At 37.7% G+C, this 16,209-nt stretch overlaps 1 protein-coding gene across 2 annotated transcripts in view; it reads right to left on the reverse strand.

Moving 5' to 3' along the window:
- Nucleotides 1-16,209, reverse strand: part of LOC107103628 (guanine nucleotide-binding protein G(o) subunit alpha-like) — a 41,898-nt gene that overhangs the window by 14,868 nt on the left and 10,821 nt on the right. For both annotated transcript variants that reach the window (XM_015403401.1, XM_015403402.1), the window contains exons 3-7: nt 14,365-14,457; nt 13,739-13,899; nt 9,995-10,123; nt 1,129-1,258; nt 707-778 (exon numbers count right to left, since the gene is read on the reverse strand). In XM_015403401.1, the coding sequence (XP_015258887.1) occupies nt 707-778; nt 1,129-1,258; nt 9,995-10,123; nt 13,739-13,899; nt 14,365-14,457 (585 nt within the window). The remainder of the gene's footprint in view (nt 1-706; nt 779-1,128; nt 1,259-9,994; nt 10,124-13,738; nt 13,900-14,364; nt 14,458-16,209) is intronic.

The following is a 16,209-nucleotide window of genomic DNA, read 5'->3' on the forward strand; positions in this document are numbered from 1 at the left end:
TTAACACATTAGTGTAACTTAGCTTGCTATAATTCTTTAGGTGGTAGCTTTGGTGTAGTGAAGCTTCATTTATTGCTGAGTAACTGATAGCTTAGCTCACTACACTGGACAAGTAGCTTGCCCAACACTGCAAATAAACTTGCCTTGCCTTAATTGCCCGGTTTAAATACCAACACAGCAGTATCGGATGTGTCTTAAATTGAGTTTAAAACCCAAGAAAGACTGTAAACTTTTCTTTTTTCTGAGATTTTTACAAAAGAATTCTCGTTTTAGATTCTGACCTCTCATTAACCAGACAGAAAATGTGCAGAGAGTGAAAGAGAGAGACAGCAGAGGTCCCAAGGTCAAGATTAGAACCCTGGACAGTTAATAACCTCTGTACACGGGACAACCTCTCTACTTCTACACCAAATGACTCTAGAGAAAATACAGGGTGTACTTTCCTTTACCTGGAGCTACAGTAAAAACAGAAACATGATTTTGCTGTTATGAACTAATTTCCTCCCTCTGATGTAAACGGAAAGACACTTAACGAGTATGACTGAGAAATATTGAGACATATCTCTTTTATCATGGAGCCCCTGTGACTGCCTATAATTTCCACTAAAAAACAAATGGGATGAAAACCTTTGTTTTTATCTTCTCAAAATCTTAAATTTGGTTTATCTATGTCCTCCTGAGGTGGAGGAGGTGACGGAGTACTCACCATGGAGGTGCTGCGGAAGAAGATGTTATTGCAGATGGAGGAGAAAAGCTTCATGCTTTCCTTAAGGCGGTTCTGCAGGAAGAAGGAAAAACTTCTTAGATGGAATCTAATAAAGTGTCATTTTAATTCTTGTTCTCTCAAGAAAACACAAATCAAACCCTATCACTATTTTTACACATCTGGAAGGGTTTAAAAATAATTTAAATAATATGAAGTATATTGTTTTTTTTTTGTTTTTGTGGTAAAAATATAGCATGTGTTGACTTTTTATGCATGCTCTGGCCCAAAATTACAACCTACTGTTCTTTAAAAACAATACATTTATATTGTGTTTAAACAAGGTAAAGGAATAATGAAAGGTTCTGCAGTAACTCTGACTGTTCAGCTATAATGTGTGGGTTGCGACGACAGTGTGCATGTACCACTGAGGGGTCTTCTACCAGAGTCATATCGTAGCCACTAAGAGCCACAACAAACAGCACGGCACGGACATCCTCGAAACAGCTGATCCACTTCCTGCGTTCTGTTCTCTGGCCTCCAACATCATACATCCTAAACCACACAGAGCAGAATAAACATGCCGTCAACAGAGCAGCTTTTTTGTTTTTGACATGATCCTTGTATTTATTTTAGATGATTTAAAGTGTATTTCAGGAACACAATAGGAGAAATGTGAAGCTAAAGGCCTTTGTCATTCATGTCCTTTTCACTGATCTGTGAATAAACATTTGCAAACTTACTGATTTATTCTTTTTTTTTTTGGTCACACCTTAATTTCATTCATAATTTCAATACAATATGTAGGTGGTAATGGGATGGTCTAGGGCCCGCTTTGCTTCTCCAGCACTTTGTCAAAAAATTATCATATTTAAAGGAACCAAGAGGGAGAATGTCTGCTAATCATTTTATGACCCAAATTCCTGTTAGGTTTGGCTGCAACACAAAAGTCTGATGCACAACTGCATTTAAATTACTCAAATAGATGAACTAAAATCATTTAAATTCAAAACACTTTATTGATCCCAAAGTGAATTTCCATGTTGTTCTAACATCTTGTGGTCAAGTTTAGCTTATTTTTGCAAAAAGAAAGTGCTTCTAGAACCGTATTTTGCACAGGTATGTAATCTGGTCTGATATTGTATGCACTGATATGACAGAAAGAATAACAATGAAATGATGAATTAAGACATTTGTTTGGATCTTGTTAGACATCTTCAGTAACTTTAACACTATTATTTCATTTCAGCAGGTTAAGACATAAAACAATTGGTAAAATAATTAAAAATGCTTCACTAGAGCCAACAGATGCCACAGTTCTTTTATTCAATGAAGAAACAAAAAGTCCCTTAAAAGTAAAAGACAATATTTAAATTTAAGAGAGAAAAAACATAACTTTCCTTTTTTGGTTTGAAGAACTATGTTCAGTTTTGAAAACTTAAAAACTAATAAACTAATTTAGAAATATTTATTAGGGACGTTAATTTAACTCTTGATTTTAAAAACATCTCTGAAGTTTCCTTCAAAATTTGAGCAGGGCTAACTTTAATATCATACAGTTGGTGTTCAACATGGGCTCTGAGGAATAAAAGGGCTGAGATTAACTGTTTTAATTTGTTACATTTTATTTTGCATTTCTCACTATCTTGAGTTCAAACAGTAGCGTCTGAAACTCTTTCCTGACATGATGTTGATATATTTGAGGAAACAAAACTAAATAATGCGAGAACCACATGATCATACTGGAACCACTTGCTATTTATCTGACACACACGTACCATAAGTTCTTTATTGATTGGAGGAGGACCTCAGCAAAGGCTACGTTTCTGTTGGCAGTTTTATGTAATAACATCTCAGTGTCTGAGGCTCCTTCATCAGTGTGCAGCTGGTGGCAGAAATTGAACCCTGATCAATAACAGATCGGTTTCCTTTGAGATAAATATCAGAATTATTAGATTTGCACGTGAAACCCACACAATGATTGCGTGTACACATATCTGCTGACAGTGTCCACACCTACCACCCTTTTCAGTTCTCAAAAACATTTCCAGTGAGGTGATCACAACACAGTGGCAGACAGAGAGAAAAAAGGTCAACGTTCTATGGAAGGGTGAAACAAAAAGACTGCAGGAATATCAGCATGCAGGAGGGGGGATGACACCTCCACCCATCCCTCTTCACCGATTTCCAGAGCCAGATGTGTCATCGCCTGGCTTGTTTTAGAGCGTCCACGGAGGTAACCCAGCAGTTTATTGAGAGGGGAAATAAACATGTGGAAACACTACAGGGGAAACACACAGGAAAGGCAGCACTGCATAAATGTCAGGTTATAATGGAAATTTTCCACTGAGATCGAAGACAGGCAAAACGCTGATGTGTCATCACAGACATCCACTCTCATACACACTCATCCACAATCCCACCTTAATAAGGCTAGTATTACATCTGAATGCACAGAGCTCAAGGTTTTCGCTCTCAGTATTCGTCAAAGTGAGCTATAAACAGGTAGATGCTTCCAATCTAACATCTACCTGCTGGTGAGATGATTAAAAAAACAGCAGGCCACTATTTCAGCTGACAGCAGGATTACTTCTAGAAGTAGGAGTTGTAGAATGTATTCAAATAAAGATAAAACCTCTAGGATGGCAGCATCTAATCAGTAAAGTGACATCTCTAGTCCAGCTATCCCAATCTTAATTTGGTCTAAAAATGTATGGAAAAGCATGGAAAGTTTTCAAATTAATCCATCCATCCATCCATCCATCCATCCATCCATCCATCCATCCATCCATCCATCCATCCATCCATCCATCCATCCATCCATCCNTCCATCCATCCATCCATCCATCCATCCATCCATCCATCCATCCATCCATCCATCCATCCATCCATCCATCCATCCATCCATCCATTCAAACAGGTCAGGTTAAGTCATCTCATCCCCTCCTTGAGCCACCTTACACCCTATTATTCATGCCCCATAATGTTCAGCCTCATCTGCAGGGTTGTAATTATAATTATCAGTGAGACTGATGTTAATGATGCATAGCAGATCCTTTTTACAGCCAAAGGTCAAAGGCGAATCAGGAATCCTTTAGGCTGCCTGGACCACATGCAAATAAAACTCAGTCACCCTCTTCTAAATTTTCAGTTTTCATTGGGTTTTAACTTTTTACTTTGGGTTTTACATTACCTATCTCAACGTTAAGAAACAAAACAGAAATCAGTTTTTTAGTTTAAAAAAGCTTTATTTTAAACTGTATTCTCTAATTATAATACCTCAACTTAATCCTGGATATTTGAGAACCTTCATATGGACCTCAGTCTGACTTTTTCTGGTACTTTTATAAATTTGGAAGCCTTCTTTTTTGAATATCTATTATTTCTAATTCCTTGGAAAATGCATTTTTCATAACACATGTTTTAACCAACATTTTTAAGAAAGCTAGAAATATACAGCGATTCATCTTTTTCCCTTTTACTTTAGTGCATCTTTGTTGTATTTCAGTCCATACTACATAATACATATTTTTACATTTTCTCAGCTTTTAACTGACTTAAATTGCTAATTTCTAAAATGACAAAAAGGTAGATCTTTTTGCTTGAAAAATTGAAAATACTAGCAAAACAATCAATCTAATCAATTTGCTGGAAAAAAATTTAAATTAGTTGTTCTAACTAAAAATAAAATCTTATACTCATGGTTAAAGAAATTCTATAGATAAAGATATTTTTAAATTTTGTTTTGAAATGCTTTCTGTCCTTGTCTTACATAAATCCAAATAAATGTTCAAAAATTGTTAATGGTAAAAAAAAAAAAAATCTTTGTGTGTGTGTGTGTGTGTTTTAAAGATATAGGGCTGCATTAAAGCACCAAGTGTGATTGGAAGTGGTCCGTCTGCTTTTGTTTTGGTAGCAGCATGATTAATGGCACGTTAAACAATGATGACTAATGTAGTGTACAAGGATCATCATAAAACCTAAAATGGTGATAAATCATTCAAGTCATGAAAGTCTTAATAAAAACAGTCCAACATTAATGCTGATGTTATTCCATTGAGTCATATTATAGTTACCATATCACCAGCTAATGTGTTAAATAATGACAAAGGGTTTTAATATTTCACAAATGTCTATACTTTCTGTTCTCAAATAAAAATGCACAATGTTTTGTAAAAGAATAAAGTGTAATTTAACTCTACTCCAAATAAAATCAGGTGAAATGAATGGACTTCAGGAGTCACCTAATTAGAGAACAAAGTCCAAATATAAGAGTTATTTAAGTCCATTCTAAATATCTGAGGCCTCAGTGATGAATGAGTGGGTAATTAATTCTAGGGGTGCATTCACACTGCCGGCACAGTCCGCGAATTCACTCAGTCTGGTTTATCCAGTCCCTGGAGCAGTCCACTTGCAGAGTACAGAAGACAGGAAGAGGGGATTAGAAAAGGGCAGCGTATTTGAGATGATGATGATGAAGAAGAACAAAAAAGTAAAAGCTTGAATCCAAAAACAAAAAAAAAGATCTGAAAAAGTCTCATGGGGCTTCATAGAGCGAGACACAACTGCATTTGAACAAAAAAGTAACAACAGAAACCCGATGAAACAAACTTTCTTATTCACATTTTTTTCCTTCAGGACAATGCTAAACCATACTGTACTTTAAACAATTCTCATGTCATGTGAACTGGTCTGTAAAGAAAGAAGAAAGAAACAAGGAAAGAAGCAAAGAAAGAAAAAACAAAAAAGTGGAAAGATGAAAGAAGGAAAATTGCTCAAAGCTGAAAACACATACATAAAAATATTAATTCAGACTCTATACCTTAAAGTTAACCTCCATTTAATTTTCAGATGTTGAAAGACACTCCAATTATTTTAGTGCAGCTCTGTTCAAATCCAAGTGACGCCCCAGTAAAGAACATCTTATTGTTTTCTCACACATGAACACAGACAGCCTCATCCAGTCAAACAATATCAGCCAGTGTTCTTCAGCAGAGCATCTAAAAAGATTTATCAGTCAAGCTGCATCATCCGTCAGCATCACCACTGAGTCCAGATAAAAACATTGATGATTTCATTTACATTCATCAATATGTGCTGACACAAACCTCTTTATCATATAATGTAATGATCACAGGCGGCTTATTTTTTGTGCAACATTTGCAGCAAAAATAGGTTTCATAGCTGAGTATATGTTCATAACCAGAAGCATTCAAAACATTTTACCATTCAGGTCGGATAAGGGTGGGTAAGGGTTCCTTCTTCATTAAATGTTTGCTATATTTCATCAAATGAAATGACTGGATGTAAAAAGTCGGTTTATGATGCATGCTGTTGTGCTTTTTAACTAATTATGTAAAAGAGCAACAAAAAAAAAAAATACAAGAACTTTAAAAACTACTAAAAGTAATTAAATGTATAATCATGAACGTATCTAGTCACCATAGATCTGAAATCTAAAACGAAACGATTTTAATAGCTGTGGTATCAATTATAGACCTAAAGAAATTCTATTTGCTCTTAAAAGAAAGAAACTTCCAGGAGTTCAGCCTTATTCCTGGCTGACGTTTATTACCAAAGTATGAGAATAACGAGAAAAAATTGTTCTGTTGTTGTTTTTAATTTGAATTACTAGTTTACAACTTTTTCCCCAAACATTTTTCATCCTTGCTATGTGTATTTTTTAAATGTGAATAACTGAACTTTATCATTTTTAAATTATTCAGGTAACATGGTGCTTTGTCAGAGTTTGTACGCATGTGCAGACAATAATATATTATGTTATCTGCATATAGGTGAGGCATCTGGGAAAAAAAACGCTTTCATGTAATTTTTTCTTCAGTGTCTTAAATTCTAACATTTTAACTGGGGTTAAAAAGAAGGTTTGGATACAAATGTTTTCATAAACCTGGATATGTGGCGGATCCTGTGTCACCAGGTCAATCAAAACCTAATCAACATCCACAAACGAAAGAAAAATATTCCAAAGCTCAGATAGCAATCTCAGTAAGCACTAAGATGCTCTAAAAGCTGCAGGAGTGCTGGGCGCAGATGTTCACACAGTTGAGAAGCCTTCAGTATATGAAGCAATAAGATGGATTCAGACAGGTAACAGAGAAGGACGGTTCCACAAAGTGCTCTGTAAGAACGCAGCCCTAACTAACAATATGAAAGCAGAGCAGGGAAAGTGTTTTCATTAAACTGCTGCAGACACATTGAAAGCAAAACACTGTTGTACAAAATCTCTAGGAGCAATAAAACTTCCTCCCTGACAAACACAAACCAGGCCCCCAAATCCCTTTGCATCCCATTTGAGGGCTCAGTTTGGTGTAATTACATTAATTTATGTAAATCTCTTCACCAAACCTGAGGGTTTGATCTTCTTTAAGGCGAACACATCAAGCTGCACACAGATATGCACAAAGAGCCCACCCAAAACACTCATGCTGCTGAATGTCAAATATCTAGACCCAATTATTTATCTTCTCAAGCATTCAGGCAGATAAGAAAAGAGGATGGGGGAGAGGATCCATCCCGCAGCGCCACCTGAGACTTCCTCAAGCTCTGGCCCGACACCATCGCACCGATGACGTCAGCATTAAACAGAAAACATCCATAATAAAGGAAATCAGAGCAGCATCTGAGTGACGCAGACTGTAAGAATGCCAGGGAAAATCAGCATTTATCTGCACGATGAGTGATGACGGATCCATTTATATTCAAAGTGTTTCAATGTCGCCCGAACTCTCCCTAGACATAAAATCTTTCCGTCAACTCAGGTCAGACGTGCCACAAGTCAGCAGCATCAGAAGATGTAACGAGCGTTTATGTTTATTAGATTATTCCCTCTCTGAACTCAGAAGCCTTGAATTGGAAGAAAGAAACAACATTTTTTACACTCCTTAATGCATAAGTACGTCTAAAGTATTTAATCAACAGCCTTCTGAGAGTTTTTAAATTTCTTCTTTCTAGTCTTTGCATCTGAAAATGCCAGCATTTTGTATAGATAGTGCTGAGAAATAACTGAGGAGAGTGGGGAAAAAAGCTGACAATATATCAAAATTAAGCTTTTAGGAAACAGAAAAAATATCATGTTACACTGATCCTCAGCTGTAGATCTATTTTCAAACTAAAAGGTCATTGAGAATCACTCTGTTGAGTCTAAAATGCTTTTTTTTAAGTCATCCAAGCTGTAATTTGTTTTTATTTTATACACGTTCCAATAAAAGTTTAATTATCTTTATGACAGGCTTCAAATCACAATGACTCATTATTAATATTTTCATTTTTTTTAATTCCTTCTCATCATTCGTCTCCTCTCACTCCAGGGCTCTAGACTAATTTTTTCTTTCAACTAACAATCTGGTCAACATGAAACCATCTATCGGAGCACAGTTCTTCAAGAACTTTGTGAAAAAAGACTGGTGCTTCAAGTGCTTTACACCGAGAAGTTAAGCATCAAACAGCTCTAGATAAATATAAGAAAAGGGGAAAAAAAGTGTAAATGTAAAGCACATTTTTTAAGGACATTAACATCACTGATCATCTTGTGGCTCAATGCCTCATGGACTATCGTCCATTGCAGTCACTGCCTCTCAGAAGACCAAATCCTGCAGCTTGTTCATCTACATTTTTAACCTCGGCTAAACCAGCTGCCCTGGTCTCTCTAGCAGCAAAACCTTCCAGACATAATCGAACGACACTGATTCTAATCAGATTTTCCACCGTTTTAGTCAAAGGGATGGTTTTGTGTTTGATTTAATATGTATATACCACCTTCTTCATTGGATTATTCTTTAATCATCCCCATGGGGCAGAATAAATTGATATAACAGCCAAACTAAAGTAAGAGTAAAAAGGTGAAGATGTAGAGGATACTTTCCAAAAGAATGAATAAAAAGGCATAAATAGTGCAAGTGTGCTTAATTCTTAATATTAAATTTCAAATTTGACAAACAGAGGTTTTGAGATCTGGGACAAAGGCGACTTCCTGAGCTCCACCATCTCTGTCTTACTCTGCCCTAAATGCATCAAGGAGGCAGAAGTTACAAGGTGACTTTGATGCATTGTCGTGTCCTGAACTGCGTGAAAAAATAATTAATATGGATTCATTACATTTCAGACAAGGACTTATAGGAGAAAAATTAATATTTTGACCCAAAGGAGACTTGTGGAAGATAGCAAGAGGAGGGTCCGCCCTTTGCACCTTCATACACAATGACGTCTTTGCATTTGTTCCTAATCACTATAATCTTATTATAAACAATTGAAGTGTGGAAGCTCAGATCATTTTATTCTGTTTCCAACGGCCGGAAACTAAATCTCACTGGACTTCTAACCCAGTAAAGATGGTATCAAGGTAACACACTTAATTTCTCAGATCGCTAGAGAGCGACCCCCTTTTTTTTAATACACGTCTGTAGAAGCACGCCGCCTCCCAAGGTGCTGGATTTTACATACCTGTAGCCATGGAATTAACTGGAACACCTGGATTAACCAGTTTACAGGGATGAGCCAATGCTTCTGGCAGTGCAGTCTTGCACAAAAGATCAGAAATTAACCAATACAGTTAAGGGCTTATGTCAATACCGATATTAAAAAATTTTAGGTCTAAATTTAAACAAAAAAGAATTATCAATCAAAACAGAATTCAAACAAAATATTAACAATTTATAGCAAAATGGGAGGAATGGCAAAGCATATAACCCAAGTGATCTAAAGTGAAAGTTGCTAAAAGCATTGAGTTGGTCCACATATGCATGTATTGATACAAAAAACCTTGCCAGGACAACCTATTGGTCTGTCTCCACCAAAGACATCCACATTGTTTTAATTAGATTATTTTTTGCTGTGTCTTGACCCTTGGTTATGCTGTTTAAAACAAAAAACTGTTGACAAATTCACCGAAACAAAAACACAATTTAACTACCAAGCTTTAGGCTCTTTTTTTTATTTTGTTTATTGTCTTTAAAAGAGGACTTTAGTTCATCAGTGCCTGTTGTCCTGCTATTAATGATGAAGGGGGAATATGAACATGATCTGCCCTCTGCTGCTACCCTGATAAGACTGATCCACCACTGCCATTTAAACCCAACGACTGATTTTTATTTTGACGTATTGACATATCAAAGGGAGGAACCAGTCTCAGTCCAATAACTCAGGCTAATCGCTTGTCTGTGGACAGAGATAAGAACGCTGCAGGAGAGGTGACCAAAGCCATGAGAGGTGGAGAAAAGGCCTGGATCTGCAGACACTACAGAGGGCCTAGTTCATACAGTGAGGGAGGTCTACCTGAAAATGAGGTGGTTGACTTTAAACTGCGTCTCTATCACGCCTGTCGTCCTCAGTCGCACTCGAAGGACATCTGTCTCTGTGGGCACGTAGTCTGGAGAAGTGATGCGGCTCATGTTTTCAAAGAAACTGAGAGAAGAGCAGAAAGAGAGAAGAAGAGGGTTAAAAGAACAGAGAGAGACGAGGAAAACAACTTGCGGTCAAACTGGAGATCAAACGAAGGATCAGTCACCGGTGCGCAAGTTCATTGTTTCTGTTTGTCGTGTCGGCTGCCAGTTTGTGGGTTGGGTATGAGATGATAAGGCGGGAACCCCTGGGGGGGCTCATCACGATGAATATTCACAGAGTATTTTACCATATTAAACACACTGAGGATAAGCTCCAAACACTAACACAGTCACTGTGACTGGGTGTACACACACTCTGTGAGATCTGATCTTTTTACACACATACACACACTTAGAGGCATCTCCACCTATGTGAACTGACTGCGACATTCTCAGCTCGTCATCCTGAATCAGTTTCTTGGATGGAGACAGATATCCTGCTGCTTTAAACCACACAAAAATGCAGAAAGCTAAAAAACATGTAAGTCTGTTTGCTTCTTCTGTTTATCTGAGGAACATTTAGAGTTTCAAAGAAGTTACTTTATAAAAAAAAAATACATTGTCATCAGCGTCAGGAAACATTTTTAAACAACAAGATCCCGAATTTATTCCTTTGAGCATCTAATAAGCTTTTTTTGATTAAAACATCTGAAAAGGAAAATATCATTTATCCTAAATGGTGATTAAACAAAGTAACGAAAAGCCAAGATGAAATTAGAGATTTAATTTTTGATATCTAATAAAAATATATAAAGAACATTTCTGTTCAATTGTAATATTTTATTTTATAATTGTAGCCTTATGATTACTAGTAATAATGTTTGAATACACAGGATTATTTAATAGGCATATGCGTTTGCTTCAGCATCCACCAGGGCTGCAAATCACTTGGTATTACTTTTCCATTAGCTGCCTCAGGAGTCCCATTAGCCAAACAGGCTCAACAGGACTACGACAAGCTTGACAGCATTCCTTTCTGCCAATGTCCACCATGGTGTTCTGGGATTACCACCACAGCAGGCACCCCAGACCTTCCAGCCAAAGATACAGGCTTGGACAATGGAGGCAGAGGAAATGGTCTGCTCAGACTCAATGCCTTCAGCCTCCCCCAGATTCTGGCAATGCAAAAAACTCTGCCAGACATTCCCAGCAGACCCTCACTACATTACTCGGGCCTTCCAAGTCTGCCCAGCTTCTTCTTTTGTCTGCAACTCCAACTCACCACCATGTGGGGATTGGTTAACAGCTAGGCTCCTGTCTTCATTCAGTTGAATGAATCGTGTGCCCCAAGGTCAGAAGATGTGACTGCAAAGTCGATCATGGACCTCCAACTTAGGGCATCCTATTGCCTGGCATAGATGTTCAATAATGGGACACCACTCTGGTTCAACTTAGGATAGGCCATCCCTCCTCCTCATCTCCCTCCAGTCATCTCTGTCACCTCCAATACGGGTGAAAGAAAAGGTAATGATAAACTAGCTCCACAGGTGGCTCTGTCCAGGAAAGAAACAGTTTAGCAGATGAGCTCTGAAACTGTTTTCATGTCAAAAGGGATGAAAGTGAGCACATACAGTTAGCCACAGTAAAATGCCCTAGAAGAGAAGCAGGACTGTTGCTCAGGACTAAAGTATTTGGCCTGAGCAACAGGCACTATCATCTCTCCAGGATGGTGTCAAAGCCAAAAAGGAAAAGACAGATGAAGCTACTATGACAAGAAAAGGTAAAGAAAACATGAAGTTAATGGTCAGAATGGGAGAATAGCAACAGAATAAAGCAGAATGATGATAAGGGGACCTTATGTCCTCCAGCTGTCTAAGCCTATAGCAGCATAACTAGAGAGAGAGCACAAGAAAATCAGACACACTAAAAATAAAAGCTATAGAAAAAAAAAAAGTTAAAACCATACTTAAAAGTAGACGGGGTGTCTACCTCAAAGACTAAAACTGGTAGTTGGTTCCACAGGAGAGGAGCCTGATTACTAAAAGATCTGCCTCCTATTGGAAGTGCTCTATTAGGAACATAAGGAACAATCTGATCTTTGATATAAGATTGAGCTTGGTTATTTAGGGCTTCATACATGAGGCAGATTTTAAATCTGTTCTAGATTTAACAGAATCTACAAGAAGCTAAAACAGCTACAATAAAATAAATGTAATCTTGCTTTTTAATTTTTAAGGAGCTGAATGGCATATGTTGCCGTGATTTATGAAGAAAGCAAGGATTCAAAGAAGGAAGGATGGTAGGAAGGGTACACTCTTTACACCGTTGGACAGGAACTACATTTTGAAATACAAATATTTGCTGATAAATTCTTATATAGACTTTGAATAGACTGAAATCGTGATCCTTTCAACACAAGAATGCCAGGACTTTACCACAAACAAATATAAAGGTTAACACCAGAGTCCAGAGGATGGACTTATGAGCAAGGATCCTCACATGTAAAGTAGTGTCACAGAGACTGTGTGTGTAAGGTGATGGAAGGTAGTTCTCAGTGGGAACCAAGGGGCCTGTCGGTGTGGATAACCCTAGAAGCGAGGCCTCTCACTGGGACAGAGGATGAGAATGGACGACCTCCTGGTGCTGCTTGGGTGTTTCTCACCACCACATCACATACGCAGAGACACACACACCGTCTCCTCTACACTAATATTTTAGGTACTTTTTTCACCCCCCTCAACAGTTGTTCCTAAAGCTGTGCCTAAAAAGCACTTTTAAACAGTTTAAATCTATACTGTCTTAATATTATGCAGCTGCTAAATTCAGCAAGCATCAGCAAAAAATAAAATAAAAATCATACAGCTTTAGTTTCTACCTAACATAGTTGGTTAAATACTAATAAAGAGGTCTGAACCCTGCAGCTCCTGGGTTTTATGAGCTCAGTAAAACACATTTAGGCTTCTTATCCACAGAGCTGCATGTTGGATATTCACCAATTAAAGATATGTCTCTCTTCTTTTGTTACAAATAGGAGCTCTTTCTTTCCCTCTTTTCTGTCCTTTGCATACACCCTGAACACACCATGAACCATTCAAAATATAATGGGGCCAGTGTCATGCTGTATGTTCATGGGTTGCAAGGACCCAATTAAAGTCCAGGCCTAAATCCAACAGAGAATATGTGGCTAGACTTTAAAACCAATTGATGACAGATTGTCTCTGTCATATAGGTTGAGCTATTTGAGGAGTGATTTTGGGGTCTAGATCTGCAAAGCTGTTGCTCTGAAACAGTTTTCAGAGGAATAACCAGATTTGTAACTGCAGAAGTGAATAGTTTTTCCTAAAATCCTTTAATCAGGGAAACTGGAAACAAATGCACAGCTCACTTTCATATTTAAATTATATATTTTTTTTTATATAAAAAAAGGAACTATTGAATCATTTCTTATCCATTTCCCACTGATAATTTAATTTGTGTGTGTCTGTCACACGGAACCTCACAATGACACCGGAACGCATCTTTGTGTTTGATCCCACCAATTAAAGATGTTTGACTCCATGTGTTTACAAACTGAGAGCCCTCTCCCTCGCTCTCCAGATGTTGACTTCAAGTGACAGCAAGCATCAGCTGCTCTGCCTTGCTAATTAGCCCCCCGCCTCTCCTCTGCTCAGCGGGTGAGTGCTTAGAAATTACTCACTACAGCGCGGAGTCGTTCAGCTCGTACTCGTAACCCCGGGCGGCCGCAGCCCTCACCCCCTGGTCGGCCCAAAGGCAGGACAGGGCGTGGCTCAGGAACGGCAACAGCACCTGATCTTCATCGAAACACCGCCCACAGGAGAGGACCGAATGGGCGTGGACCTGTGAGAGTGGGGATGGATGATTGGGGCAGAGGAAGATTGGATCAGGGATGCAAGCACATGTGACACTGGAGTTTATGAGCATGCTCTTTAGATTCAGTAATCACTTCAAATGCTGAAATGAATAAATGAGCACACAAAGAGAGATGTGAAAACACACAGACACATCCTCTGTGACATTTATTAGAGGAAATACGTTGGTTATCAAATCCCAGCAGGATGTGCAGTGTGGGTGGAGAGAGGAGGAGCTTTGATTACTCAAATAACAAAGTTCAAATCAAATCAAACCTCACCACCATACCACCCACCTGCCTCCTCAAACTCAGCTGATTTTACAAGCAGACTATGGTAAGATGCTGCCCTCTTCTGGCAGTCTGAGTGCAGTGCAGGTACGTTTTATACTTTATCCAGAATATAAATACCAACAAAAAGAGCAGAATGATGAGAGGCTAGTTAAGGTAATGACCTTATTTCTGCTGTTAGACAAGTTGATCCGGAGGATGCCCATTCCATGGAGGACAAACTTCATGGAAGTCAGGAGGTTATCCAACACCGCCGGCTGCAAAACAACAAAAAACCAGAGGCAGAAATCAAAATTAGTGAATAATTTTTGCTCCAATGTTTCACCTAAATCCAAACAGTTTTAAACTGCGTCGCTTTCCTAGAATATTTCTCCAAATGGTTTGTTTCTGACATCAGAAACAACATCAAAACAAGATTCCCCTTAAAGAAAAACTGACTGTTTGACTACCTTTCATACGTTTTTCCAGTAGAAATAACTTACAAAGACTTAGATCGGTCTGACAGGGACGCTGTTACAATTTAAGGAAGCAGGGCTTCACATGACTGCATTTTAAACTTTGCTTACTATTGTTTTATTCTGACCAAAGCCTCTTTCTGATGTGTTTTCATGAGAACCTTGTGAATTTATTACACAATGCTCCAAACTATACAACAGAAACAATGCTGTGAAACTGAACACAACCAGCAGTTCTGGATTAATAAAAAATCACAAAGTCTCATGAATTGTAAACATATTCATAGCACTTAGACTCTATAGTCTATAAAATTGAAATACTGGCAGAGGCACACGGCAAAAGATGTGCAGCTTTAATTAAAGTAAAAGGATGTTTCATAAAGTTTTCTCTTACGGGGCAGAATAAAAATACACCCCACACTTTTCAAAGATTTGTTGGTAGTAAAGTTGAAAACTATGTATAATTTTCCCTGTGAGATCTAAGTATGGACTAGTTTGTAACGGCCATCACCTAAAATTCCTACATTAAACTTTTTGGTTAAATATGTGCAGGTGTGGAGGTGTAAAGACTTTCAAGGTGGCATATTCTAGTCATGTTCAACACAGCATTCGTTCCTCCAATTACACCAAGTAATTGCTACAGTTTATTTACAAATGGCACACACTAAGGGTTAGTGAACTAAATTTATATATTTTTCGTTTTTGATTGTACATTAGTGTGTTTGTTAAATTTGCTAAATAACAAAAGTCTAATATATCAGACTTTTTCATTTATCAATTTAAACTGCTTTTCTAAAAACATTTAAACCGAAATTATCCTGATGGGTTAGGGAGCTCCAGTTTTGGTGTATGGGATTTTGAACTTTAATTTAATTGTAATTGATGACAGCCAGCTAGGGGGACCAAAGCACTTTACTATGACAACATGATAACAAGGGATTCACAGTACGAAACAAAAAACACAAAATGAATAGAAAAATGCCACTACATGATAGTAAAAGCCTAAAATGATCAGTCTTGAGCTCAGCTTTAAAAGTGCCTTGGTCGGAGGAAGATCTAGTGTTGTTGTTTTTTTTTGTTTTTTTTTACAGCACTTTGGTCAGCTGTGTTTTTTTAAGTGCTTAAATATAATTGGATTGGATTGGATTCCAAGGTGGTTCTAGATAACTTTGGCTAAAAATTATGAAAGATAAACATAATAAGTAATGGAATGATAACATTGAATTTCACAAACAGAATAATACTTGGATAACAGTACTATTGTTTAGAGCTATCTTTCTGGCCCTTAGGTATAAAAATCTGTCTGTCTGTCTATGGAACGATGAATGGATGACAGAGTTTCCTCAGTAAAAACGAAATGTACTCTTTAAAGGTCGGTTTTGTGTTAAAGGGGCTCCAGTTTCCACACGTGCTGAGGAAGGGATCTGATTAGAAAAAAAGAAAATAAAGACTGCAGATTCTTCATCAGGCCATAAATTCAATAGTAACATCTAGTGCCCCCTGCTGGATGTTACACATACTGCAGGTAAAAGGTAAATCATGCACTGTTGATAT

Source organism: Cyprinodon variegatus, unplaced genomic scaffold, assembly GCF_000732505.1.
Source record: "Cyprinodon variegatus isolate N-32 unplaced genomic scaffold, C_variegatus-1.0 Scaffold1490, whole genome shotgun sequence".
Lineage (NCBI taxonomy): Eukaryota > Metazoa > Chordata > Actinopteri > Cyprinodontiformes > Cyprinodontidae > Cyprinodon > Cyprinodon variegatus.